General features: G+C 41.5%; 1 protein-coding gene across 5 annotated transcripts in view; it reads right to left on the reverse strand.

Annotated features, from left to right (window-relative positions):
- LOC137421428 (NEDD4-like E3 ubiquitin-protein ligase WWP1) overlaps window positions 1-26,958 on the reverse strand; it is a 118,611-nt gene that overhangs the window by 62,750 nt on the left and 28,903 nt on the right. For 4 of the 5 annotated variants that reach the window (XM_078771415.1, XM_068107477.2, XM_078771414.1 and 1 more), the window contains 5 exons: window positions 12,466-12,613; window positions 12,075-12,199; window positions 8,606-8,749; window positions 5,055-5,199; window positions 4,791-4,951 (listed from right to left, as the gene is read on the reverse strand). In XM_078771415.1, the coding sequence (XP_078627541.1) occupies window positions 4,791-4,951; window positions 5,055-5,199; window positions 8,606-8,749; window positions 12,075-12,199; window positions 12,466-12,613 (723 nt within the window). The remainder of the gene's footprint in view (window positions 1-4,790; window positions 4,952-5,054; window positions 5,200-8,605; window positions 8,750-12,074; window positions 12,200-12,465; window positions 12,614-26,958) is intronic. The other variant, XM_078771416.1, reaches the window with a different exon arrangement.

Genomic DNA, 26,958 nt, shown 5'->3' on the forward strand with positions numbered 1-26,958 from the left:
TCCTCATTATCTGCTCTGCGCCCATCCTCCCCTCCCCTACTACTACCGGAGATAAGTCAAGGCAGGCAGGCAGGTTGATTTTTTGTTGTTGTTGATAAGTCCTCCCCTCCCCTGCTATCACGAGAGATTTGTCCCTCTCCCCGTCTGTGCTTGTAACTGGAGTAAGGCGCCTTAGCTTTTATAGGATTTATTTTACCTCATTGTACATAGTTATTTGTTGTTCCTTGAATTCCTCAGTTTCCCCTTCCCCAATCCCATCGTCAAATTCCCCTGTCGGGTCAATCTTCAATGGTTTCTACTCGTATTTGTTCGGGAATAAAGCCGTTTGGTTTTAAAAGAGATAAGGTGCCTCGGGTTTCCGTATCAAATGATGCCAGACTGTATCAAAAGCATGAGATATGTCCAGAGAGATGGCCCTGATCTCATGTCGGACATTGAGGGCCTCCATCCATTGTTGGTTGTTGGGTGAGTAGAAGCAGCATGTCCAAGGTGAAGTGACCTAATCTGAACCAAATTGATCTGAGATGAGATTGTTGGAGAAAAGAAAATATTTCATATCAATTGTGATGATGGATTCCATGACCTTGCTGATGATTGGAAGCAGGCTGATAGGTGTTTAGTTAACCATTTGAGAACGGATGACGTCCAGTGCCGCAACCCACGAAAAAGTTTTGTGTACGGATGACGTTACTACACGTCATCGACTATGCCTATAAATAGATTGTCAGTACGTGGTTGCATTCCTGTAAGGCCAAATTAATCCCGTACCGGGGGTATTTTTATCAAAAAAAAATCCCGTACTCAAAGGGTTAAGGGGGCTTATTCTTCTTTAATCGCAGAAAGACAACCGCTTTCAAAACAGGCATCTTTATGATTAAATGCAGACAAATGGTTATTCTAGTTAGGCAGTTAAGAGGAAGCATCGTTCATTTTTTCAGGAAAGCACCAAATTTGGCACAGATGTAATATGGACCTATACAATTGTTTTCCTGAGGGGCGCCCAAAAATTCAGAAAAGTTAAAAAATCCAAAAAAATGTCCTGGATGCCGTGAAAAAGGGGAGAAAACGGGTATTGATTCGAACTGTAGATTCTGATATTGTGGTCTTGGCAATAGCACACTACTTTACCTACCAGTCACACGGTGTGGAGGAACTCTGGATTGCCATTGGCACTGGTAAAAGCTACCGCTACCTTGCCATCCATAAAATTGCCACCGGCCTTGGCCGCAGGAAGTCCGAGTCTTTGCCATTATTTCATGCCTTCACTGGCTGCGACACAGTGTCATTTTTTGCCCAAATTGGGAAAAAGACAGCCTGGAAGGCTTGGGAGGCATACCCCAGCATCATGCAGACCTTTCATGCTCTCACTTATAGGCCATCTGTGGACGCTATTACTATGGAACTACAGAGCATAGAAAGATATGTTGCCATCCTCAATGACCGGACTACCGAGATAAAGACAGTGAATGACATGCGCCGACACTTGTTCACGAAGAAGGCAAGAACAATTGATCACATTCCCCCAACAGCAGACGCCTTCGAACAACACCTAAAACGTGCATGTTTTCAGGCTGGACACGTATGGAGTCAGGCACTTGTGCCCTACCCAGAACTTCCATCACCAGCTGATTGGGGCTGGATGAAAACAGGGACTTCTTGGACACCAATTTGGACCACAATACCACTGATACAGGAGGCATGTTCAGAGCTTACAAGCTGCCATTGTAAGTCGGCCTGTAAAGACAACTGTAAATGCTCCAGGGCAAATCTGCCCTGCACATCACTGTGTGACTGCAATGGACAGTGCTTGTAGTACTACGCGTCTGTGCGAGAGCCTCCACCTTTCAAGTGCCCACAATATTTTAAGTTAAAACTGCAACTGTGTGTAACTTTGATTAATTAATACCATTCAATTGTTATCAGAGACCAATAAAACAATGTGTATCACTTGGAATTGAAATTTTACCTAAAATACTATGAGAGATTTAAGGAAAATGGAAACACCATGGCGGCCATCTTGAAATTAAAGATGATGGATGCCAATCTTTATGCAATTGATCCCATTGGATTCAGAGACCATGAAAACATGGCGTAAGACACTGGAACTGTGGTGTTATCGCTCATAGTATAGAAGTTATTGAGGGAAATAGGTCACAGAGGGCGGTCATGTTGAAATTCAATGTGGCGGCCACCAGGGGTTCTGAATTTTTGGGCGCCCCTCAGGAAAACAATTGTATAGGTCCATACTACATCTGTGCCAAATTTGGTGCTTTCCTGAAAAAATGAACGATACGCCCTATTTTTCGGTCTTAACTGCCTAAGTATTCCAAGTAAATCGATTATTAGCTTTCCAACGGTGAAATTTTTATGATTCTATGACGGCCTTTTTATCCAATTGAAAATGGCTACCAGTTTCTCAAAGAAGCAAAAAAAGCTTGGGTGGAAATCTCATACAAGCTGCTTTGGTAATGTCGTACTGACTCATGGCAGGTGGAGGAACTGTACTGACATACAGGAGACTTCACTATAATCACTCAAGGGCAACGTTTCAAATTTTCATAAATGTCAGAGCACGTTCCATGTTCTAATTTTATGTTATGTTCTGTTGACTTGGCCCTTGGATAATGGTCCAGGCCCTTAGACAGTAGCTCTATTTGGTTTAAGATGAGTCGTTGAGCTTGCCACCTCAGATGTTCAATTCTGTCGTCCTTGAACTAATATTCCCAGATCGCACAGCAATACAGCAGGGTACATTGTCATGTGACTACATCCGTAAGAGCCCTCACTACCGTAATGCCTCAAAACAGGTAGTGAATCATTGACCGAGTATCATAGTTAGATACGTTTACAAATTACATACTAATCTTACGTGCGAGAAAAATATACCCAGGTTATAAATTCAGGTATGAGGTCCGAATGCTTTCAAGAATGCGGTGTGACATGGGGTGCGACATGGCTCGAGCATGCAGAACGAGATGGGCACCGACTAGGCAGGTACCGAGCCCCATTTTTGTTGTCAAATTAGAATTTTGTCAAAAAAATCATACCCTGCCGGTACCATGAATAGCCTCTACTCTTGCAAATGCATCGATTCCAGCTTCTTCACAAAGCACACCAGATAATTAGCCACTAAAATAAACAAGGATGGAAAGAGACAGAACTGAATTCTGCATTTCAAACTGCAGAATGAATTAATGCTGAAACTCCTTCTTCCCAAAAAAGTGACAGCAAGCTGTTTTCATCCAGCAATCTTTGACAAGTCAAAGTTAGCCTGGTGTTGGCTTAGCGGTTAGGGTGCCGGCTTGGGATCCTAGGATCCTGGGTTCGAATTCCGATCGATCGCTGAATTAACGCCAGGGGGTTGACTCAGCCTGTCATCCTTCCGAGGTCGGCAAATTGAGTACCAGCTTGCTGGGATGAATGATCCCGGTGTGTACCCCGATTTAGAATAGGTACACCGTATCCCTGCGTGTCGTAAGAGGCGACTGAGGGTTGGCGTAAGGAAGGGCATCCGGCCATAAAACATTGCCTCAAACAGGGAACCATGATTGTCATGGGGCCCGCAAGGCTAGCCCCCGCTCCAGCGGGGAAAATGGCCTTAAAACGATCATTCATTCATTCATTCATTCAATCTTTGACAAGTGCAATGGATGTGTTTTACCAGCTGGATGTTAACACAAATCTGCATTGGAATCCGTGAGTTGGACGAATTGAAACGAATCCTGTGTCGTGACTGATGAAGACAAATGCTCTGATGGCTTTGAACTTGAAGATATATGGGCAATCAACAACACCTACATTCTATATCTGGACGTTGTAGTTTCCTGCATCAGCATACACAAGATGGACATTAGTTAGAGTGGGACTGAAGCAACACGTACGTCTCTCACTGCAATACACTATTTTGTGCCTGGATATCAGATCCTCACCTTATGAGTGATACGCTGTATGCGTCCCATGATGGCCTTACCTCACACATGAGGTCAAAACTAAAAACTGGAGCGGCACTCAGTAGAACGCATACCTCCACCAGGCAGAACAGTTCATGTTTTGTATCCCACTGATAGGCAGAATCTGGATTCGGACCTGAACCAAAATCGAATCGGCTTGTTCTCGTCACCGAACCAGCTCTTCCACCAAGTTTTGTCATAACTCGTCCACAACGTTTTTTAAACTATGTTATATGTCGCTTTTTGTCCGATCTCTCAATGGTGAAGAATCACTTACAAAATTAAATAATTCTCATATCCGAATCCATATTTAGATCTTCACCAAAATTGAATCGAATCGACCTTGTCAGACACCCAACCGGTCCACCAAGTTTCGTCCAAATCCGTCCATAACCTTTTGAGATGTCCTGCTATGTATCGTTTTTTGGCATCTCCCAATGGTTAAGAATCACTTTAAAATTATAGCAGCCGGATCCGAATCCGGATCTTCACCAAAATCTAGTCATTTCATCCTTGTCACATGCACGACTACCTCTCTGCCAAATTTCGTCTGAATCCATCCACAACTTTTTAAGATACCGTTTTCACAAACAAACAGACAAACAAGCAGACAGGGGTGAAAACACAACCTCCGTGCACCTTCAATGGCAGAGACCAGATCTAAAAAAAAACGCCACACTAAATGATTATGGGTAGAGAACTGAAATTCAAAGTAGTGAATTGTCAACTACTAAGCTGCTTGTCATATCAAGTAGCATTATTTTGCTGATTGTGGGGACATGGCTTGAGAGGCCAATTCATTTTATTTTGTAATAAGGAATGCATTGAATCTAAAGTTACCAGGAGGAAGGCTGATTGAGGATCGAGTTGCAGGTGGTGGAGGACGTCGAGGCTTGGACTTACGAGGTGAGCTGGTTGTACCGTTCTTTTTCACTTCCTGCAACAAATTGCTGCTAGTATCATCCTGGAGGGCAGATAATGTGCAGGGAGCCAGCTGAGACCTGCAAAGGGTGACACAGGTAAATTATGTTTACTGCTAAAGGAATAGACCAACAAACAAAGCAAAGCAAAAACCCCTAAAACATGTAACAGCACGTGGCTCACTTAGGGCGATTGCATGGTACAGGTGGCACAGGAGCTGGTTGTGGTGACACATTGGGACTCGTCTCTGAGAAAGGGTTGCTTGAGACATCATCAACATCTGAATCTGGCAAGCCGCATGCCATACCATTCATCGACATTGAACATCCTATGAATGAACATGGTACAGAGGGGATTCGAACAAATTGAACAAGGTGGAACAGAGAATGGAACATCATGATCAAGTTGATTTTTAGGTGTGTGTGCATGTGTGTGTGTGTGTGGGGGGGGGGTGGGGGGGGAGGTAAACCCCCTAACGTGATGGAGCAACAAGACACAGATCCCATCCAATAACAGCCAAAACTGCATGACCTGTGAGCAACAACAACCATTTGCCACATGATCACATTGTCTCCACGTTGCTGCACATCAGCCAGGAGTTGGGATACATATACGAGCAATGACCGCGGAATATCCGGGAATGTAAAATGTGACTTCGAGTCCTCAACTCCTCAACAACCGCCCCTCCCTTGGTCCTCACAAACCTCAAGTCCTCAACCTCCCCACCCCAACCTCAACCTTTAGGCTTCAAATCCCCAACCCACCCCCAGCCTTCAAATCCCTTCCTCAACCCAACTCCTCACCCTCCTCCACCCCCACTACCCCCCGCGAAGCCTCAGCCGCCCCTCCCCAACTCTGTCCAATCTTTGTTCTCCCCCGCCCCCACCTCCCCCTTCATAAAAGCAAAACGGCATTCCCATATCGATCATTACAGATTTCTTCATTACCTTATTGAAACAGGGGAATATTTAACTCTTTCCCCCTCATCCGAAAATAGTTGGAAACAATAGCAAGGATTGGCGGAACCTCCAGAGTAAAAAAAAAAAAGTGCCACATAGTTATTTCGGTGGTGTATAGGCAACAGCTGCCTCGATCTCTTCCGAAATTTAAAACCACAACTCGAGTTTGAAGCAAAAACATGTCCACTGCCCTTGTACGTACATAATATTTTATAATAACCGTGATCATTCATCCCAGCAAGCTGGTACTCATTTTGCCGACCTCAGAAGGATGACAGGCAGAGTCAACCCATCTGGTGTTAATTCATCGGAACGACAGGGGCTTGAACTCAGGACCCTGAGATATCAAGCCAGCACCCTAACCGTTAAGCCAGCACCAGGCTACATATAAATACATTGTCTACACCAGGCTGCAAGCTGACACCAGAGGCCTGAAGACTGAGGCCTATACTTGCTGTGGCTTTCACAAAGGCTTGTGACACCTATTGGCTTCAACCTTTCCATATTTGTTTATCCTTTTTGCAGTCGCTTTTGTCGTTTTACACAAAGGGAAAACTTATAGGGAGGGCATTACGATTGTGAATATGAGAGCCCCGAAGATGTCTTTGGCTTTGCATAGCACAAAAATGGTGGCTGTATGATTTTTCTGGTTACAATTGTGGGTGGAGTCAGCTGTGCAACCAATGGGTGGAAATAAGCATCACACACGAGCACACGGACAGATGGACAAACAAGCATATTATTATATAGATAGAAGATATACGTGTGTATATAAGGACAGATATACAGTCATGTGAAAAAGTAAATACACCCCATGTAAAGTTTTGACTTTTTCAACATATTTCAACATACAGCTATTTGATCTTCATTTCAACAATATTGATAGATAAAGGTGATATAATATAACAAATATCATGAAACATTTACATTTTGTAGTCCATTGTATAATTTAAATAAACATAAATGCAAATTTCACATGTGGAAAAAGTAAGTACACCCTTGGCTCTAATAGGTGGTATTGCCCCCTTTGGCAGAAACAACCTCAAGTAGGCGTTTCTTATAACTGTCTACCAGTCTCTGACATCGACTGGGAGAAATTTTTGCCCACTCCTCCATGCAGAATTATTTCAGCTGTGCGATGTTTGAGGGGGTTTCTTGCATGCACAGCTCGTTTCAAATCCCCCCACAACATCTCGATGGGATTTAGATCCGGGCTTTGACTTGGCCATTCCAGAACCCTCCATTTCTTTCTTTTCAGCCATTCCTTGGTGGATTTACTGGTATGTTTAGGGTCATTGTCATGTTGCAAGGTCCACCTTCGGTTGAGCTTCAACTTTCCGACAGATGGCCTCACATTATCCTCAAGCACCCTCTGGTACAATGAAGAATTCATAGTGGATTCTATGATGGTGAGCTGCCCAGGCCCTGATGCAGCAAAAGCTGCCCCAAACCATAATATTTGCACCACCATGCTTTACAGTTGGTATCAGGTTATTGTGGTCAAATGCTTTCTTTGGTTTTCACCAAACATGTCTTCTGGTACTGTGGCCAAATAGCTCTACCTTTGACTCATCTGTCCAGAGCACATTGTTCCAGAAGTGCTGGTCTTTGCCGAGGTGTTCATTGGAAAACTTTAGTCTTGCCCTGATGTTCTTTCTGGACAGCAAAGGTTTCCTCCTGGCACACCTCCCATGTAGATCAAATTTGTGCAGCCTCTTTCTAATGGTAGACTCGTGCACTTTGACATCAGCAGTGGCAAAAGCTACCTGTAGGTCCCGTGATGACATTCTGGGTTTCTTAGAGACTTCTTTTAGCATCTTGCGGTCTGCTCTTGCGCTGAACTTGCTGGGGCGGCCTGGCCTGAACAAGTTGGCAGTTGTTTGGAATCTTCTCCACTTGTGGATGATCTTCCGGACAGTCGAATGATTGATTTCAAATTGTTTGGAGATCTTTTTAAATCCCTTCCCAGACCCGTAGGCATCTATAACCTTCATTCTGAAGGCCTCAGAGAGCTCCTTTGATCTTGGCATGGTGACGCCGCACACTTCAAAAACAAACAACAACAACACAACAACAGGCATTTTAAGGCCATTTTCCCTGCAAGAGCGGGGGTTAGCCTTGCGGTCCCCATGACAATGTTCTCCATTTTGCCCTATTTTCTGCATCTCCCCTTGTTAGCCCCCTTGCCCGCATTTCTTCTTCGACCATCTTTAGCCAAGTCTTTCTCTGTTTTCCCCGTCCTCTACTTCCTTCTACATTCATTTCCATCACTCTTTTCAACCAGTCACTTTCATCCTTCCTCAACACATGACCAAACCATCTCAACCTGTTCCTCTTCACAGCCTTCACTTCTCCTGTTCCTCTTCACACTTCATAAACAAAGAGCAAACCAAACTAAATGTCTGAGGTTTAAATAAGACAGGTTCCTCCAAGATCTTCTCTAACGATGTTCTAATCATTTGCACCTGAGCTGGTTCACCTGATTCTAATTTTAGGTATTTGAAGTAGTGATAAATGTCGGGGTGTACTTACTTTTTCCACATGTGAAATTTGCATTTATGTTTATTTAAATTATACAATGGACTACAAAATGTAAATGTTTCATGATATTTGTTATATTGTATCACCTTTATCTATCAATATTGTTGAAATGAAGATCAAATAGCTGTATGTTGAAATATGTTGAAAAAGTCAAAACTTTACATGGGGTGTACTTACCTTTTCACGTGACTGTATGTGTAGAAAAGCAAAGTTTGAGACAGCAAAGGAAAAAACCTTCTGTTGAAGATGAACTGTTGTGCAGGTTGGAAGGGTCAACCACCATCGCATCCAAACAGATCTTTAGCTCGCCGCTGGTTCCTGGTGAGCTACATCGCCCACTGTCTGTTCGCAGAAGTAGCTTCTTGGTGACGTTATTCACTGGGGAATAAGATACGTGTCACAACTCTCATTTCATCTTGCATCAAAGGCTGAAATTTGCCGTACACATATACAGTAAAATCCTGGTACAATGAACATGTGGTCAACCAATTTGATATAAATAAAAGCACGTTAAGTGACACGTCACAGCATAAAAACCAATTAACACCTCGGTAGAACGAAAAGCTCAAAATTTTTATAAAAATAAAACCACCAATGCCCAAGCTATCATGTCAGCTGGAACAAATGAATTCAGCAGAACCAAATAATTCCATGATGCCAATTATCTTCATCATGTAATTTTAATGTCAGTAATTTTCCATTTCAAAAAAGTGCTGTCTCCATTTCCAAAAAAATGTACAGTATTCCATTTCAGAAAAGAAAAATTCCGTTTCCTGTTTTTCATGGAAGAAAAGGTTTATATCTGTGGACTTGCATTCTTCTTTGTGTGTGTGCAGCATAAGGCTGCGGTGTAGCATAATTGGCCCGAGGGTTCGGCTGTGCTGCTGATGCAATGCTCCCTGCTGGTTTGTGCAGGATTATATGAATGAATGAATGAATGAATGATCGTTTTAAGGCCATTTTCCCCGCTGGAGCGGGGGTTAGCCTTGCGGGGCCCATGACAATCATGGTTCCCTGTTTGAGGCAATGTTTTTATGGCCGGATGCCCTTCCTGACGCCAACCCTTGGTCACGCTCTTACGATGCGCAGGGATACGGTGTACCTATTCTAAATCGGGGTACACACCGTGATCATTCATCCCAGCAAGCTGGTACTCAATTTGCCGACCTCGGAAGGATGGCAGGCTGAGTCAACCCCCCTGGCGTTAATTCGGCGATCGACCGGGATTCGAACCCAGGATCCTAGGATCCCAAGCCGGCACCCTAACCGCTAAGCCAACACCAGGGTGCCGGCGATAGCTCGCCTACTCTTCGCGAAGGACCCTGTGTGATATTTAACATCTACCAAAGAATGCTGGCAGATGGGACACCCATTTAACATCCGTCCGAGGGACGGCACACACATTGATGTACCACCCTGCCTGTGTAACACCAAACTGACAGTTTATAGCTGGATCGGTCTTTGAACCCAGGCGAGACAGCTTAGAGGTGAGTGTGGGTACCTCTAGGCCATCCTGTGTTCTGCACTTCTACACATCCCATCAGCCACAACCTCTCCTAGGCTGACTATATAGCAAAGGTCAACTATTTCTCTATTTCTATTTCTCTGGTCGGACTATTTCTCGACTCGACTATTTCTAGGATCTCGACTATTTCTCTTCACCCTCTCTTTTGCTCAAGGTCAACTGCCATCTGCTTGGAAATCAGCCAACATCACCGCTTTGCACAAAAAAGGTGCAAAAACAGATCCTAGCAACTACAGACCAATCAGCCTTCTCCCAATTATCAGCAAAGTCATGGAATCCATCATTGCTTCTGATATGAAATCTTTCCTCTTCTCCAATGGCTTGATCTCTGATCATCAATTTGGTTTCAGACCAGGTCACTCTACTCTGGACATGCTGCTTCTGCTGTCTCAACAATGGATGGAGGTCCTCAATGCCAAACAGGAAATTAGAGCTGTCTCCCTCGACATATCACGTGCCTTCGACACGGTCTGGCACCCCGCTCTGCTCACCAAACTCTCCTCCTTTGGTATCCATGGAAATCTCCACGCATGGCTGGCGGACTTCCTCTCTAGTCGTCGTCAACGTGTGGCCCTGAATGGGTTTCTCTCATCTCCTCTTCCTGTTCAGGCTGGAGTTCCCCAAGGCAGTGTTCTGGGCCCCGTGCTTTTTCTGGTCTTCATCAATGATCTCTCTGACTCTCTCGAAAATCCTCTCTATCTCTTTGCTGATGACTCCACTCTCTGCCGCTCCATTCCACTTCCCTCAGATCGGCAGTCTGCTGCCTCCTCACTCTCTGAAGACCTGGACAAAATCACAGACTGGTCAAACAAGTGGAACATGTCTTTCAATCCTGACAAATCTCACACTCTTACTATGTCTCTCCGAAAAGATCGACTGGACAACCCTCCCATCTACTTTCTCAACAATCCTCTCCAAGAAGTTCTGTCGCTCAAGATTTTGGGTCTCACTATCTGCCATGATCTTTCTTGGGAAAACCACATTTCCAAGCTGGCCTCCAAAGCCAGTCGCCGACTGGGCATCCTCCGTCGTGCGAAGTCCTTCCTCGGCACACCTGAGCTCCTCACCACATACAAGGCTTTCATCCGCAGCTCAATGGAATACTGTTCTCCCCTATGGGCCGGTGCTCCTGCCTCACACCTAGCTCGGCTTCACGCTGTTGAAACCAAAGCTTTCAGAATTATTGGAATCTCCCGCGATGAAGCTATCTCTGAGGGCCTTTCACTCACTCACCGCAGGCAGGTAGGTGGTCTTTCTGTCTTCTACCGACTCCTCTCCGGCCTTGCACCCCCAGCTCTCTCTGTGCTCTGTCCCCCAAATATTCCTACAGGTCGCACAAGATCTGCCAGCAACCCTCTGATGGTTAAACTGCCGAAATCTCGGCTCTCCGCTCACCTTCACTCTTTCATTCCTCTTTTCTCCCGCCTCTGGAACAAACTCCCTCACTCCCTTCAATCCCACTCCTCCCTCCAGGTCTTTAAAACAGCTGTTCACCACCATCTCTTATCTTCCCCCATCCAAAACCTTGATCTTTTCTACCCCCGCTAATTCACCCCAGATCCACCTTGTTTGAAATTCCAACTTCTTTCCTGGAAGTCCTGGCAGTGTCCATATGTTTTATACCTCTCCCACTGCCCCCTTCCCACGCCCCCCCCCCCCCCAAAGCCCTCGCCCTCTCTCAGATCTCTCGATGTCTCCATGTCTCTCGGTCCCTGCTCTCAAATGTTGTGTTTGTGTCCTTCCCCCTCTCTCCCCATCTTGTCTACCGCTCCCTATGTTATATGTTTTATGTGTCGGTTTGTCTTTCTGTGTGTTCATGTGATTAATGTTCGCTCTTTCACGAGCCTCGATATTGTATACAAAAAAAAAAGAAAAAAAAAAAAAAAAAAAAAAAGCTGGCATCCAGAGCCTTCGCCAAGAGTGGGCATCGTTCATTGTTCCAAGTCATTCCTCGAAAAATCAGAACTACTCTCAGCCTAGAAGGGCTTCGTCTGTAGTTCAGTGGACTATTAGTAGTACGAATATCTCACTTCTGGACAACTTGGATACGGTGCGCTCCATTGGTACTTTACCAGAGGAAAACGTTTTCAATAATGAACCTGGCACAAACAGGAAAACAAATACGGAATTCATAAACACACGACGACAGGTATAACAAACTTAGAATGCAAAGCTTACGTTTCCCACCATTCTCCTTCAGCTCTTGGCTAATGTCCAGCAAGGACCGACCCAACATTACATTTGCCTTGAAGGGACGGTAAGCCCAGACGCGGAATTCCAGATGACTTTGAGGAGACGCCGTGCTGTCGTTTGGGATATGGGTTGATGATGGGGTATGATGAAGAAGGACATAGAAAAGATTAGAGGGAAAGTTCTAAATCAGTCATTAGCACAAAATGTATGTTATTATAAAAATAGGATGTTCTATTTCGGAAAGCAAAATAATTCTCCACTTAAGTTTATTCTTGCACAACCAACTTTCCTAAGGCATTTTAATTTTCTTGTCATTGTAAAAATGAGGTATCTGCAAGGATTCCTTCCTTCAATGTACGAATCCGATTGGACTTACACATTGAAGTGCTCAGACCACTGAGGGTGTAAAGAGAAACTCCGTTTTTCTGTCTTCTGGGATGACTCGGCCTGCCCATCCACAACCAGTTCCACAAATGGATTTCCTCGTCCTGCCTTCTTTATTTCCCCAAGCCGTGCTGAAAGCACTAAAACAAACACAATGGAAGCAAGACTGAGCATTTAAGGAAGCAGGGCTCACCGGGCCATATCGACTACGGTAGATCCCAGAATGAATGATCAAAGTGAAAGGTCAGCAAGTAGACCCACACACTCATACACTGACCGACATGCACACCGATTACAATAGCCTCTCCCATCCATTCAAGAATAACGTCTACAGCCAATATCGTGAAAATGTTGCAATTTCTCACTGAGAAACATCTAAGATTCATTCATTCCGTCCTCACTCCGACCAGAGAAGTTTATTTACGGGAGCGTGAATGTAGCACGTGATCACCACAAGAGTGGGAGAGCCCAATTTGATTCAAGGATCGATTTGATGCGTCATGAGAGACTTAATTAAAAATACACGGACTTCGAGCAATTTATCAAGCACTAACTTTTAAAACATACAAAACGTAAAAATCGATATTTTTTTTTAAACTTAAATACTTCATCTTGGAACCCAAAACCTTAACAGACGGCGGAGCCCTGCACTCGGGTGCCATTAAATTGCTGACCACCAACTTTTACGATGAACAATGAAACAAGGTTCCATCGGAATGTTGTTTTTGTTGTTTCGTATGCAGCCTGTGGCTGCTGGTTCCATCATTTTTCTGGAAGCGCGTTTCTGTGCCGCTGATGCAGTGCCCAATTTACCAGTCAGCTGGTACTCAATTTGCCGACCTCGGAAGGATGACAGGCTGAGTCAACCCACCTGGCGTTAATTCGACAGACCGGGATTCAAACTCAGGATCCTCGGACCCCAAGCCAACACCCTAACCGTTAAGTGTCAACTGTGATTAAGTTTTTTTCCTCACCGTTTTGTGCATATGCATTTAAATTTATCTTCTTTCATATCTCAAACAAGATCATAATTAGTGCTTCAAGAACGAACTGGTCTTGGCCGTGAAGGCGAGTATCGATCTGCATCGGCAAACAGATAGAACAATGGATGGAATGAACAGAACCATGATGGAAGTATGTTAACTGTTGTGCGAAGCAAGAAGAAGCTGAAGTTCTCAGTGTTAACCCTTCGTCAGAGCAAAATAAGGAAATGGGATAGGGATAGAGGTTGAATTCGGGCGGAAGTGAGTCAAAATGAGGCCAGGGTTCAGGGCGGATGTCGGGGTGAGAATGACTTATTTTGACAAGTACGGTCAAGGTTCCAGGGATTTTTGTGGTATACAATGTCGAGGCTCATGGAGTAGCAAACTATAAAATGGATCAGAACATAAACGAACAAAAGAAGCAGTAGAAAGAGAGGGGGAAACACACCAACAATAGGGATGAGGAACAAAATAGGAGACTTGGAGAAATAATGGATGTGGGGAAGAATGAGGACTAGGGCAGGACATAAGAAGTGAACAAGATGGATGCCAAATTAAATTCTCAGGAAGGAAAAAAAAATGGAAAATTGGCACACACATTGATGAATCACTAACTGTGAAACACCGCGATGACAGTTTATAGCTGGGTGGGGATTCAAACCGAGGCTAGACAGCTTTGAGACGATTACGCAAACTTCAAGTCCATTCTGTCAGCCAATGACAGGGTAAAAAGAGCAGAAAGAGGATGTGCAAGAGCAGCAGAGCAGGTTTTTAGGAAATGTGTGCTGATGCCGTCTGGGCCAGTTATCGGAGTTGAGGCTTGCCAGAACCTTCTCCACCTTCTCATGTGAAAAGGTCACAGAGTCCCGGAGCAGTTGGTGCGACTGCATATGTTGGGTACAGGGAGCGAAAGGTTGGGGACACAAGATTTAGAATTGAGGCATTCAGCCTTCTCATGAGCAGTTGGTTGTGGTGCCATTTCAAGGGAAGGGATGGAAGGGGAGCATACACATGAGACACAATTAATAAGGTGCCACCAAGTTTGAGAGGAGGAAGACAAGTTTGAAAGTTCAATCTTGAAGTTGGACAGATGTTGTTTTCTGGCTCTCCTGAGAGTGAACACACTTGTTGTGGGCTTTGCAGAATGATATTAAAATTGCCTTCAGTCGGATTTGCTTTCCAGGAAGAGAAGGCAAGTTGTTTCAGAGCATCTGCCTCACCACAGGATTCAGTGCATCATGGGCGGAAAGAAGGGAATGTTAACTGAAGACAAAATGGGATGTGTGTGTGTGTGTGAGAGAGAGAGAGAAAGAGAAAGAGAGAGAGAAAGAGAAAGAGAAAGAGAAAGAGAGAAAGAGAAAGAGAGAAAGAGAAAGAGAAAGAGAAAGAGAGAAAGAGAAAGAGAAAAAGAGAAAGAGAGAGAGAGAGAGAGAGACACACAGACAGAGACAGAGACAGAGAGAGAGAGAGAGAGAGAGAGAGAGAGAGAGAGAGAGAGAGAGAGAGAGAGAGAAGGTTTCTGTGGAAGAATTCCCAGGCTGAGTTAGTTAACATGGCAGTAGATATGGGAGACCACTCCTGAAGAAAGATGGCTGCTTGCAGACCCTGCCGATCTGCTTGAGTGAAATGCCAGACTCGTCTGCGTTGAGGCAGCACTCTGAGAATAGCCAGTGAGATGCTGACTTTCGCAGAGGCAGAGGCAGAGCAGGAGACATTTGTGGGAAAGTTTGTCATCACCAAGTGCAGAAGGAAGAATTTGCAATTTGGAGAAATCCGATTGGGAAAGTTCACAGATCGAGTCACTGAGTCAGTCCCATGGAGTCACAGAAGTCCTTTGGTGAAGTGCCATGGCTGGTGAGAGGGGTACGAACACCCAGCCAAACTGTATGGTGACAATTGAAACTTCAGCTAGTGTTTGTGGTGATCGTGAGTCCAAATCGAAAAAGAGAGAGAGAAATAGAGAGATGTATTGTGTAAATTGCAGGCAACAACCGTTATTTAAAGAAAGATGTCAGCAGGATGGTTTCACATGAGTAGTGTATATATGTTGCTTCTGGGACACTCTCATTTTCCCATTGACTTACATGTTAATTTTTCCCCTCCCTCATTGCCCCTAAACACCTCTATTTCTCTCACCCTGTTCTTTACGAACCTTCTAACCGTTTGACATGTTATCCTTATTCATTAGACCACTTAAACAATGGTCCTTCTGTGTGAACCTGTGATCCTTCTGACCTTATGGACCTTTTAACCGTTTACTCTTAATATCAGCTGGTGAATCATCTTTGGCCCACTCAAACAACGACCCTACAAATATTTGTTTATGCGTGGGAAATAATTTAATTCTCTTGCCACTCTCTTCACCATCTAATATATTAACAAAAAATATGTTTGAGTTTGGTTCTTTATCAAGATATTTTAACTGAGCTAAAATAAAATGATAAACCTCCCTCAATGTTCTTGTTTGAGCGCCTCCAGTGCCACACACTTTTTGGTAGGCTCCGTCCACTTTTTGGTAAGCCACGCCCACTTTTTGTTAAGCCACGCCCACCTTTTTACTAAGCCACGCCCACTTTTTGTTAAGCCACGACCACCTTTTTACTAAGCCCCACCCACTTTTTGTTAAGCCGCACCCACTTTTTACTAAGCCCCGCCCACTTTTGTTAAGCTCCGCCCACTTCTGCTAAAGCCCCACCCACTTTGTTAAGTCCCACCCACTTTATAAACTATTCAGCATTGTATCATTTCCAGGTAATACATTACATCATTTTCAGGGAATTTCCATCACATCATTTCCAGTTAAGACACGCCCAGGGAATTTCCACAGGAAATGACACACCCAGTCCTTATAAAAGGCACCGACCACACAGGCTTTTTCAAACACGCTTTCTGCTTCACTTGAGAATGGACTACTATGCCGAAATGGAATGGGATAACTTTGCTATTCCTTGGAGTCCTACTACCTGTGTAGAACTCAACCTTCAGATTGATGAACTGGACTCGAACCTCTTATCAATGGAGGTAAGTTTGTTTATTTATTTATTTATTTATTTAATTAATTATTTATTTAATTTTTTTTTTTTTTTTTTTTTTTTTTTTTTTGATGAGACTCGTGTAAGAGTTAACAAAGTTTATTTTAATATTCATAGAGCTTGATTTATACAAATAAAAATATTGTATTAAATTAATACATTGTTATTTTCTTTCACAGGAAATTGTATCTGAGATACGAAATGAAAATTCTGCTTTTAACACAACTTGGGATGAAGTTATTTTTTTGTTTGAAGACTTTTTGAACAACCAAGACCCCCAGAACGAGTTCTACCTTGATGATCCAGCCAAAGAGTTATACCTTGTAGATCCACAAAATCCTGAAAAAGAGTTTTACCATGATGATACTTGTTGTGAGTTATCAAAACAAAACCCACTGAACAAGTTCTACCTTGATGAGTCAGAATACAAGTCATACATTGGAGACCCACAAATGTCTGAAAATTGGGAAACGGGATTTCTCCCTGATGGTCCGCAGTTATACTATGTGAGACACATCATAGAAACCCTAAAAAATTGGGAAACGGGAATTCTCCCTGATGGTCCGCAGTTATACTATGTGAGACACATCATAGAAACCCTAAAAAATTGGGCAAGGAGAGTTCTCCCTGATGGTCCGCAGTTATACTATGTGAGACACATCATAGAAACCCTAAAAAATTGGGAAACGGGAATTCTCCCTGATGGTCCGCAGTTATACTATGTGAGACACATCATAGAAACCCTAAAAAATTGGGCAAGGAGAGTTCTCCCTGATGGTCCGCAGTTATACTATGTGAGACACATCATAGAAACCCTAAAAAATTGGGAAAGGGAAGTTTTCCCTGATGGTCCGCAGTTATACTATGTGAGACTTATCACGGAAACCCCCAATATTTCTGAAAATTGTGGTTCTACCTTGGAGACTTGGAAAGATGGTTATATTTTTGGAGACTCGGAATGGGGGTTTTGTTTTGATGACTCGGAATGTGATACCTATCTTGGAGGCTCAACAGGAATGTGGTTATACCTTGGGAACTTGGAAAGTTGGTTTTATTTTGGAGACTCTACCTGTGGGGTTCCTCTTGGAGACTCTTTGGATTCTAAAGCAATGAACAATGTTCTTTATTTAATGACGCTTGATTTAAGCAACTAGGGCATGCCCGTACTATATATAAGCTAGGACGTGCCCGTACGTGGGTGCCCGTTCCTTGCCAAAAAAAAAAAAAAAAAAAATTTGTGTAGGGGTGTGTGTGTGTAAACATCCTAGGGCGTGCCCGTACGTGGGAGCAAAAAAACATGCGTGCAAACAACAACAACAAAAAAAAACTTTGAAACCACGTGGCAGTAACGACCACAGAACCCCCCCCCCCCCTCTATTTACATGAATGGTTTGGTCCATTCGCAACGACCACAGAACCCCCCCCCCCTCTATTTACATGCAATGGTTTGGTCCATTCGCAACGCCAAAGCGAACGGCGAACGGCTAAATCGCCATAGCTCGGTAAGTACTTGTCCGATTAATTTCAAACCTTGAAAAGGCACATCCTCGGGTCCCCAGCAATATACCTGGCAAGTTGCAAGTATATCGGACCCGTGGTTGTCGAGAAACAGCGGTCACAGACAAACAAACAAACGTACAAACAAACACACAGAGATTACTGGAATTATAGATAGATATCAAGAAAGTTCGAGGAAGAAAATGCTGGAAAATTCTTTCTTCCCATTTCTACTTCTTCAAACTTGAAAGCCTTGAAAGACAGAATTGGAGGGAAGAGGAAAAAAAAAAAAAAGAAATACGTATTTAAAAAAAGAAGAAAAGAAAGATTATGTTAGGGTTTGGGTGGGATTTTGAATGTGAGGGTTAGGGATGGGGTTGGGTTAGGATTTTGAATGTGAGGGTTAGGGTTGGGGTTGGGTTAGGGATGGGATTGGGTTAGGGTTGGGATTTTGAATGTGAGGGTTAGGGTTGGGTTGGGTTAGGGATGGGGTTGGGTTAGGGTTGGGTTAGGGATGGGGTTGGGTTGGGGTTAGGGATGGGGTTGGGTTAGGGATGGGGTTAGGTTAGGGATGGGGTTGGGTTAGGGATGGGTTGGGTTAGGGATGGGGTTGGGTTAGGGATGGGTTTGGGTTAGGGATGGGTTTGGGTTAGGGATGGGGTTGGGTTAGGGATGGGGTTGGGTTAGGGTTTGTATATTATTATGACTCACTCACACATACACACACACACAAAAGTTAAGCCCCAACTGAAAAGTTGTGGGATTCTGTGTTTGGGGTTCACAGATTTAAAAACGTATCCCCATTATACACACACAAAAGTTAAGCCCCAACTAAAAAGTTGTGGGATTCTGTGTTTGGGGTTCACAGATTTAAAAACGTATCCCCATTACATTTTATTTATTTATTTATTATTTTCAAGGGTATTATCTGCTTACTTGTGTTTTTTGTAATTCTTGCGAGTAAAATGAACCCAAGATTTCTTCTCCATTTAAATCATATCATTTGTAGGTCCAAGGGACTGTATCCATTACATCAATGATTTTAAATAATTCACGAGTCCATTTTTGTGTATAACCTTTCTCAAAATGACTTTTCCATTTGTATATCTATCTATAATTCCAGCAATCTCTGTGTGTCTGTGTGTCTGTGTGTCTGTGTGTCTGTGTGTCTGTGTGTCTGTGTGTTTGTCTGTGACCGCTGTTTCTCGACAACCACGGGTCCGATATACTTGAAACTTGCCAGGTATATTGCTGGGGACCCGAGGATGTGCCTTTTCAAGGTTTTAAATTAATCGGACAAGTACTTACCGAGCTATGTCCAAAAAACGCTTCAACCAATCAGAGAGCAGCGAGCTATCACGTGTGCCGAACGTGGCGATCAGACTCTGCCTCGGACGGCACATTTGACAGCGTATTCATTTATTTCACGTTGGAAAACTATGTTGCCGTTAAACTATGTTTTAAAACGAATTCAAACTGCGATTAAATTAAAACGATTCATCGTAACTGCGATTTGCGAACTTCCGGACAGTGACGACTTCACTTCCGGCAGCCAATCACAGAACGCTTTGTTGCGTAGGCGTGGCCGATGTGAGACGAGCGGAGCTGAGCGCGTTACGAGCTGACCGCCATTACGGTACGTAATTCGATTTCTTATGCGCATTATTTCTCCCAATTCAGTCAGAGCGAAGGGCGGAAGCGAAGAGCGTTGTTTTTTTTGTTTACGGGCGTACGGGCGGGGTAGAGCGTACGGGTAGCGTTTTTTTTTTTTTTTTGGCAAGGAACGGGCACCCACGTACGGGCAATGCCCTAGTTCTTACAATATCACCAACTTTAAACTTGGGCTTTCTCAAATTAATCTCCTTTTCATATTCTAATTTTGTAAATGTTTCCAATGGTTTTGATTTTGTTGATGAATGAACTGTATTATTGTAATTATCTACAACTAGGGCATGCCCGTACTATATATATATCTAAAATTATATCCCCCCCCTCTATTTACATGAAATGGTTTGGTCCATTCGCAAAGCCAAAGTGAACGGCTTGCGAGTACGGTGACAATCCCCCCCCCTCTATTTACATGAAATGGTTTAGTCCATTCGCAAAGCCAAAGCGAACGGCTTGCGAGTACGGTGACAATCCCCCCCCCCCCCCCCCTCTATTTACATGAAATGGTTTGGTCCAAAGCGAACGGCTTGCGGAGTTTGGTAAAGAAATCGCCATAGCTCGGTAACTACTTCTCCGATTAATATGAAACCTTGAAAAGGCACATCCTCGGGTCCCCAGCAATATACCTGGCAAGTTTCAAGTATATCGGACCCGTGGTTGTCGAGAAACAGCGGTCACAGACAAACAAACACACAGACACACAGACACACAGAGATTACTGGAATTATAGATAGATATCCTGAATTAAATACACCCATTTTTGAGAACCGAGTTGTGTGAATTTTTTATATAATTTCTCTTTTAAAGTACGATTAAAACGCTCAATAACAACTGCCTTTCCTTCATTAAAGGTGCTGTATAATTTAATACCCTTCCCCTTAAGAAATTTCATGAATACTTTGTTATAGAACTCTGTTCCCTCATCAGTCGATAACTTCTTTGGTTTCCTTTTATCCCGATCAAATATTAGCTTAAAGGCTAACATTAAAGTATCACCCCTTTTATTTTTTAAAGGGACAACCCAGGCAAATCTACTCCTCAAATCAATAACGGTTAAAGCATACCTGTATCCCCCGTCATTATTCAATTCAATTAAATCAGCGGACCATATGTGGTCGGTGTATTTAGAATAAACCTTCCTTCTTTTAAACTTTGTGATTATAGGTTTGTGTAATTCTTCAGCCAAAAGCTCCTCAGTCTTGATGACATCATTAGAGCCTAATAGTTTTTTGAGGAATAACCAAGACCAAGTTTCAATTTAGCATTTATCAAATTTCTCACAATAAACCTATCAACTTTCTCTCTCAACGTTGGATTTTGTATCAAAGACAAATTATACAACATTTCGCTGTCGGCTTTATGTTTTTCAGTCAACGTAGTGGTTTTCCCATAAGCAATATCATGCTTCATACACACTTCGTCAACCCTATTTGTAGGTTTAGACCAAGGTTTAGGATTGTCAGCCTCATCTAATCTTTTATCCAGGTTTGTTCCTGGACCACAGAAAGAATACCCTGGAAGGTGTAATTCCCCTGGAATTCCAGTTGTTGTAAATTTACTTCCTGACAGAAACTTTTGTATATCTCATCCTCTTTTAGGTGAGATGAATTGGCACTTTTTAGAGCCACACACTTGACATATTCCTTTTTGATAAACTCTATTATTTTTAGCTTTAACATAAGAGATATTTTTAGATTTAGTTTTCTTTTTACATTTGAGACAATAACTCATATTTATTTATCAGAAAAATTCCGACAGAGTATCAAAACCTTTTTGGTTTTTAACATATACATTTCTATCTTAATTTTTAAAACATAAAGAATCCTAAGGAATGCCTTCACTCTCTCCTCCATTTATTTACAAATAAAAACTAACTAAAGTCAATGACACCAACATCATCAATCACATAATCTTTTCCTTCTTCTTCTTCTTCTTCACCACTTTCTCGTTTAAATCTCCTCCCTGAAATTGAAGACATTGACGTCGTTATTTTTGAAACCATTATCTTCATAAGAGTTGTTAATTCTTTAATTTCCTCTTCGGTGCGTTGAGATTGATTTATTTGCTGTAATACACTCAATCTTTTACGAATCTCACTGATTTCCATCTTTTTATATTTTTCCTCCCTCTCTCTTTGCTCCCTTTCCTCCCTCTCCTCCTTCTCCTTTTTTTCCCTCTCCTCCTTCTTCTTTTTCTCTCTTTCCTCCTTCTCCCTTTTCTCTCTTTCCTCCTTCTCCCTTTTCTCTCTTTCCTCCTTCTCCCTTTTCTCTCCTTCCTCCTTCTCCTTTTTCTCCCTCTCCTCCTTCTCCTCCTTCTCTCTTTCCTCCTTCTCTTCTTTAACTCCTTCCTCATCCCTTGCTACCCTTGAGCTTGAGCCCCAAAGAATATTATACATATACTCATCTGGATTTTGAGATATTCTTGTATCTATAATTATTTTTCTCATAATAGGATACCAATAAGATATGTTGACGATTTCTAAAAGAGTTTTATATTTCATAACTTTGCGAAGTTCATTTTTATTTCATATTTTAAACAAGTCTCTATTTGTGGGTTTAACAATATCAGTATAAGGCCAGTTTTTAATGACAAAATTCCCATGTATATGCTCCAAATCATAAGGTATGTAATACCGAGCACCCTTTTCTTGTAGGTATCCTTGAATACAAAAATTATAATTCTCTTGTAGTCTTCTTCCTGCCATTTATGTATCAGAAATATATGTGAGATTAATATTATGACTGGTAATACCACCCCATCTTCCCACTACCAAATTGGTTTGTATTCCTTGGCTTTCTATCCTTATCTCATGACCTTCCTTCTTTGTCATGCTAACCATCGCTATACTATCATATATTTTTCTTTTCTTAAAACCATGTATTTGTTGTTTATTAATTGTACTTCCACATAAATCCTTATCCTCACCAAGTGGATAATATTCTTCTTTACGAGACTGATTAAAATCATGTAGGTCTTCTATGTTTATTGAAAAAGACCAATTATCTATCTATAATTCCAGTAATCTCTGTCTGTCTGTACGTTTGTCTGTGACCGCTGTTTCTCGACAACCACGGGTCCGATATACTTTTAACTTGCCAGGTATATTGCTGGGGACCCGAGGATGTGCCTTTTCAAGGTTTCATATTAATCGGACAATTACTTACCGAGCTATGTCCAAAAAACGATTCAACCAATCAGAGAGCAGCGAACGATCGCGTGTGCCGAACGTGGCGGGCACACTCTGCCTCGGATGGCACATTTGAGAGCGTATTCATTTATTTCACGTTTGCAAACTATGTTGGCGTTAAACTATGTTTTACAACTAATAAAAACGAATTTGCGATTCATTCGCTTTCCTGCGCGTTTGTGCACGCGATGGCGATTTCTTTACCAAACTCCGGAAGCCGTTCGCTTTGGACCAAACCATTGCATGTAAATAGAGGGGGGGGATTGTCACCACTCGCAAGCCGTTCGCTTTGGACCAAACCATTTCATGTAAATAGAGGGGGGGGATATAATTTTAGATATAGATATAGTACGGGCATGCCCTAGTACCCTAAATCAGGCATATCATACCCCCATTTATTAATTCGCATATTAACTATATGTCCTTCTTTATAAAATTCAATTGTAAGCAGGTAGTTAAATTCAATGAGGAAAGGTGTATGGTCAGTATAACCAGGTGTTGTGGTTGTAAATTTTACTTGTTTAACAAAACGTGCTGTTTTCTTTAAAAATATATATTGTGATAAATCACTTAATCTAATTAAGTCATTCGCATCTGTAGGGTTTGGATAATTGATTAATTTATAAGTATTCTTCATATTAATATTTTTACTTACACTATATTTTTGTCGTTCAGCCTGTGCCTTTGTATAATAATTTGATAAATCAATATCCTGAGAGGATTTTCCAAAGATAGAACCATCTTTTCCAACATAAGTCATTTATATTAGATTAAAAATGATATCATAAAAATTTTCATTATTGTTGAGTTGAAATAATACATATAAACATAATTGACCACAACATTTAGAATTAATTTCTTGAACTTGAAATGTTTGATAAACACCATTCTGTAAGAATTGTATTACTTCAACAGGTGGTGGCATACCATAACTATCAAAATAATATTTATCCTGACTATTATGAATACAAACCCAATGAGAACCATTCAGTGTGTCTAAATTCATAATAATATTCTTTGTATTCTTATTTATATGTATTAATTCATCTCTCATACAAATAACCACATTATCAATTTTTAGTGTTTTACAATACTTAGCTAGTTCTATATTTGACGTTGTATTCTTTCCAAATTGTTTAAACCATTTATCCATTTATTTATGAGAAAGATACAATCCATTACCCCATTTAGTTAGTTTAACACCCGCTTGAGCGATAGAGGAAAGCATATCTCCAACCAACAATCTAGCTTTATCAGGTAGACTTTCAAGTTTTTGAGCAAAATCTACAATTACACCACTTCCACTAATTTGTTTCTCCAACTCCTTGTTATGTCTTTCCAATTCTTTTTGAGCTTTTAGTTGTGCCTTCCTTTCGTTAGCAGTTTTTACCGCTGCTGAAATACCACCAGTCAATGCTCCCGCCGCACTTAAACCAGCAAATAAAGGAATTAGAAATGGGAGAAATCCTCCTCTTGACTCGTCTATTGAATATTTCTTTAACATAGGTTTCGTCATTTTAATTTTAAGTGATCCAACATCATTTAGTGTTTTTACTTGTGTGTGTGTGAGTAAAACATCAATTCTTACAGCTCCTTTTCTTTGAATTGTATTAACATTAATAATACAAGGCTTTTGATTTTGAATACAAGATGTTAATTTATTAAGATTGATTTGATTAACATATACCCCAACCATTTATTTATGAGAAAAAACCTATGTGATATTAATCATAACACCATTATCTGTATTAATCTGTAATTCTGTTTCCTCCAAAAGCAAACAATATGCATTAACCTCTTCACTCTCCCCTCTTTCAATGTATAGAGAAGTATCCACTCGATTAGACTTTATAGTTTCCTTTTGAGAACTCAGGTCAATTGCGTAGATTGTATAAAGTTTTTGAAACGCAACCATATCCAAAATAGGATCATTATTACCATTACTTTCACACACCTTTTGGTAGGACTTGTAGGCTTCCGCATAATCATTTTTTTCCCAATCAATTTCCAATCTATCTCACGGATAAAATGTGCCATCAAGAGAAACCTGAAGTTGTTTCACCTTAGCATTATCACTCAGCGCATTATTCTTATTAGTACCGTCCTCTCCATCTGGTTTTTTAAAAATGAGCCAGAGGTATCGTGGCTTTCCTTGAAGAACACCCAAATTCCAAGTGTAGGTAGTGTGTTCCAGTTTAACGTGTTGACATCTTCTTTTCAGGTATGATACATTCAGCGGTTTCTTTGAGTTAAGTCTTCTATTTAACATCTCTTCCGTTTTAAGATTAGGAGTATATTCACTGATATACCAACACAAATCATTAATAACAAATTTATTGTTGTCTCCAAAAGCATTTTCAACCCCAAAAAGCAACCTATTTACATTATCATTCCTTTGTAGTTGAAATCTAATTTTAAGACCATACAAAACTTTGTCATAATCACAAAATCCAAATATACCTTTCAGAGGTACTGCTACGGTAAAACTATTCTCTGGTTTTGTGTCATCATTTATACATTGCCTTCCTTTGACTATAACCAGGGTCTGTGTTTGTACCCGTTGACATATCAGGAATAAAACCTTCAACAGCTCCCTTACCCATTCTATCACCAAACGGATATAGTGTAAATTTCATCATTTCAGATGTAGCAGAGACATAATCAACCGCTTCAACCTCTTGTGTTCCAATATACAGGCGAACACTATCAAACATTTTCCAGAAGAAATCATTTACGAGTGTAGCATTAGTATTATTCGCAGCCTTAGTGAATTTAAATTTACACAGCAAGAAACTATCAGCTATATTCAAGTAAGTTTGTTGATTATTTATTTCAAAACTTTTTGTTCCGTTTGAATTCCAGTCTGTTCCTGTTATAGCATTTACCTTAAAATAGTCTTCCTTTTTCGTGGAGTTTGAAATGATAATTGTATCATCCAAATCATAGATACTATCAATCGCTTCCATACTTGTATTTATATAGTACTAGGGCATTGCCCGTACTATATCTATATCTAAAATTATATCCCCCCCCTCTATTTACATGAAATGGTTTGGTCCAAAGCGAACGGCTTCCGGAGTTTGGTAAAGCAATCGCCATCGCGTGCACAAACGCGCAGGAAAGCGAATGAATCGCAAATTCGTTTTTATTAGTTTTAAAACTTTATTAAAACATAGTTTAACGGCAACATAGTTTTCCAACGTGAAATAAATGAATACGCTGTCAAATGTGCCATCCGAGGCAGAGTGTGTCCGCCACGTTCGGCACACGCGATCGTTCGCTGCTCTCTGATTGGTTGAATCGTTTTTTGGACATAGCTCGGTAAGTAATTGTCCGATTAATATGAAACCTTGAAAAGGCACATCCTCGGGTCCCCAGCAATATACCTGGCAAGTTAAAAGTATATCGGACCCGTGGTTGTCGAGAAACAGCGGTCACAGACAAACGTACAAACGTACAAACGTACAGACAGAGATTACTGGAATTATAGATAGATTAAAATCGTTGAAACCCTGACCCAAGTATTTTAATGATTTTTTGTCGTTCTTGTGAAGATAGTTGAGTTTTACCTTTTTTTATTTCTTTGATTGCTTGTAATTTATGAGACTCCTTTTGAGCATCTTTTATACTCTTTATAGCACCCGCAACGGAGCCCACGGCAGAAGCAGTTGAACCAATTAGGTCTTTATGTTTAAGGATGGTTGAACCAATACCCATTAGAGTATCAATTATCCCATCTCCTTTATTTCGAAATTGATGACCTACACCTCGTTGTCTCTTTGGTTTATAGTATCCTCTACCCACAAACCTTGTATAGTATGGTGAAAGGTGCATGCCCTCCCCTGTAATTATTTTATATTTTCCCAACTCGTGTTTTCTCACAATAACCATTATTTATTTATTGAAAAACTTCACGTAGGTGAATTCTGATGGATATAATTTCATCATTAAAGGATATCATACGATTATCTTGGTCGGTTATCCTAAAATTTACTCTGTATATGGTTTTTCCTGACACAGGTAAATAGACAAGATTTTTTGGTTCCATATTAAATTTATAACCAATCGGGGTTGAGTATGCACTGAATGAAAATATTGTATTTGTTCTTATTCCATCG

Source organism: Myxine glutinosa, chromosome 2 (assembly GCF_964187855.1).
Source record: "Myxine glutinosa chromosome 2, kmMyxGlut1.1, whole genome shotgun sequence".
Taxonomy (NCBI): domain Eukaryota; kingdom Metazoa; phylum Chordata; class Myxini; order Myxiniformes; family Myxinidae; genus Myxine; species Myxine glutinosa.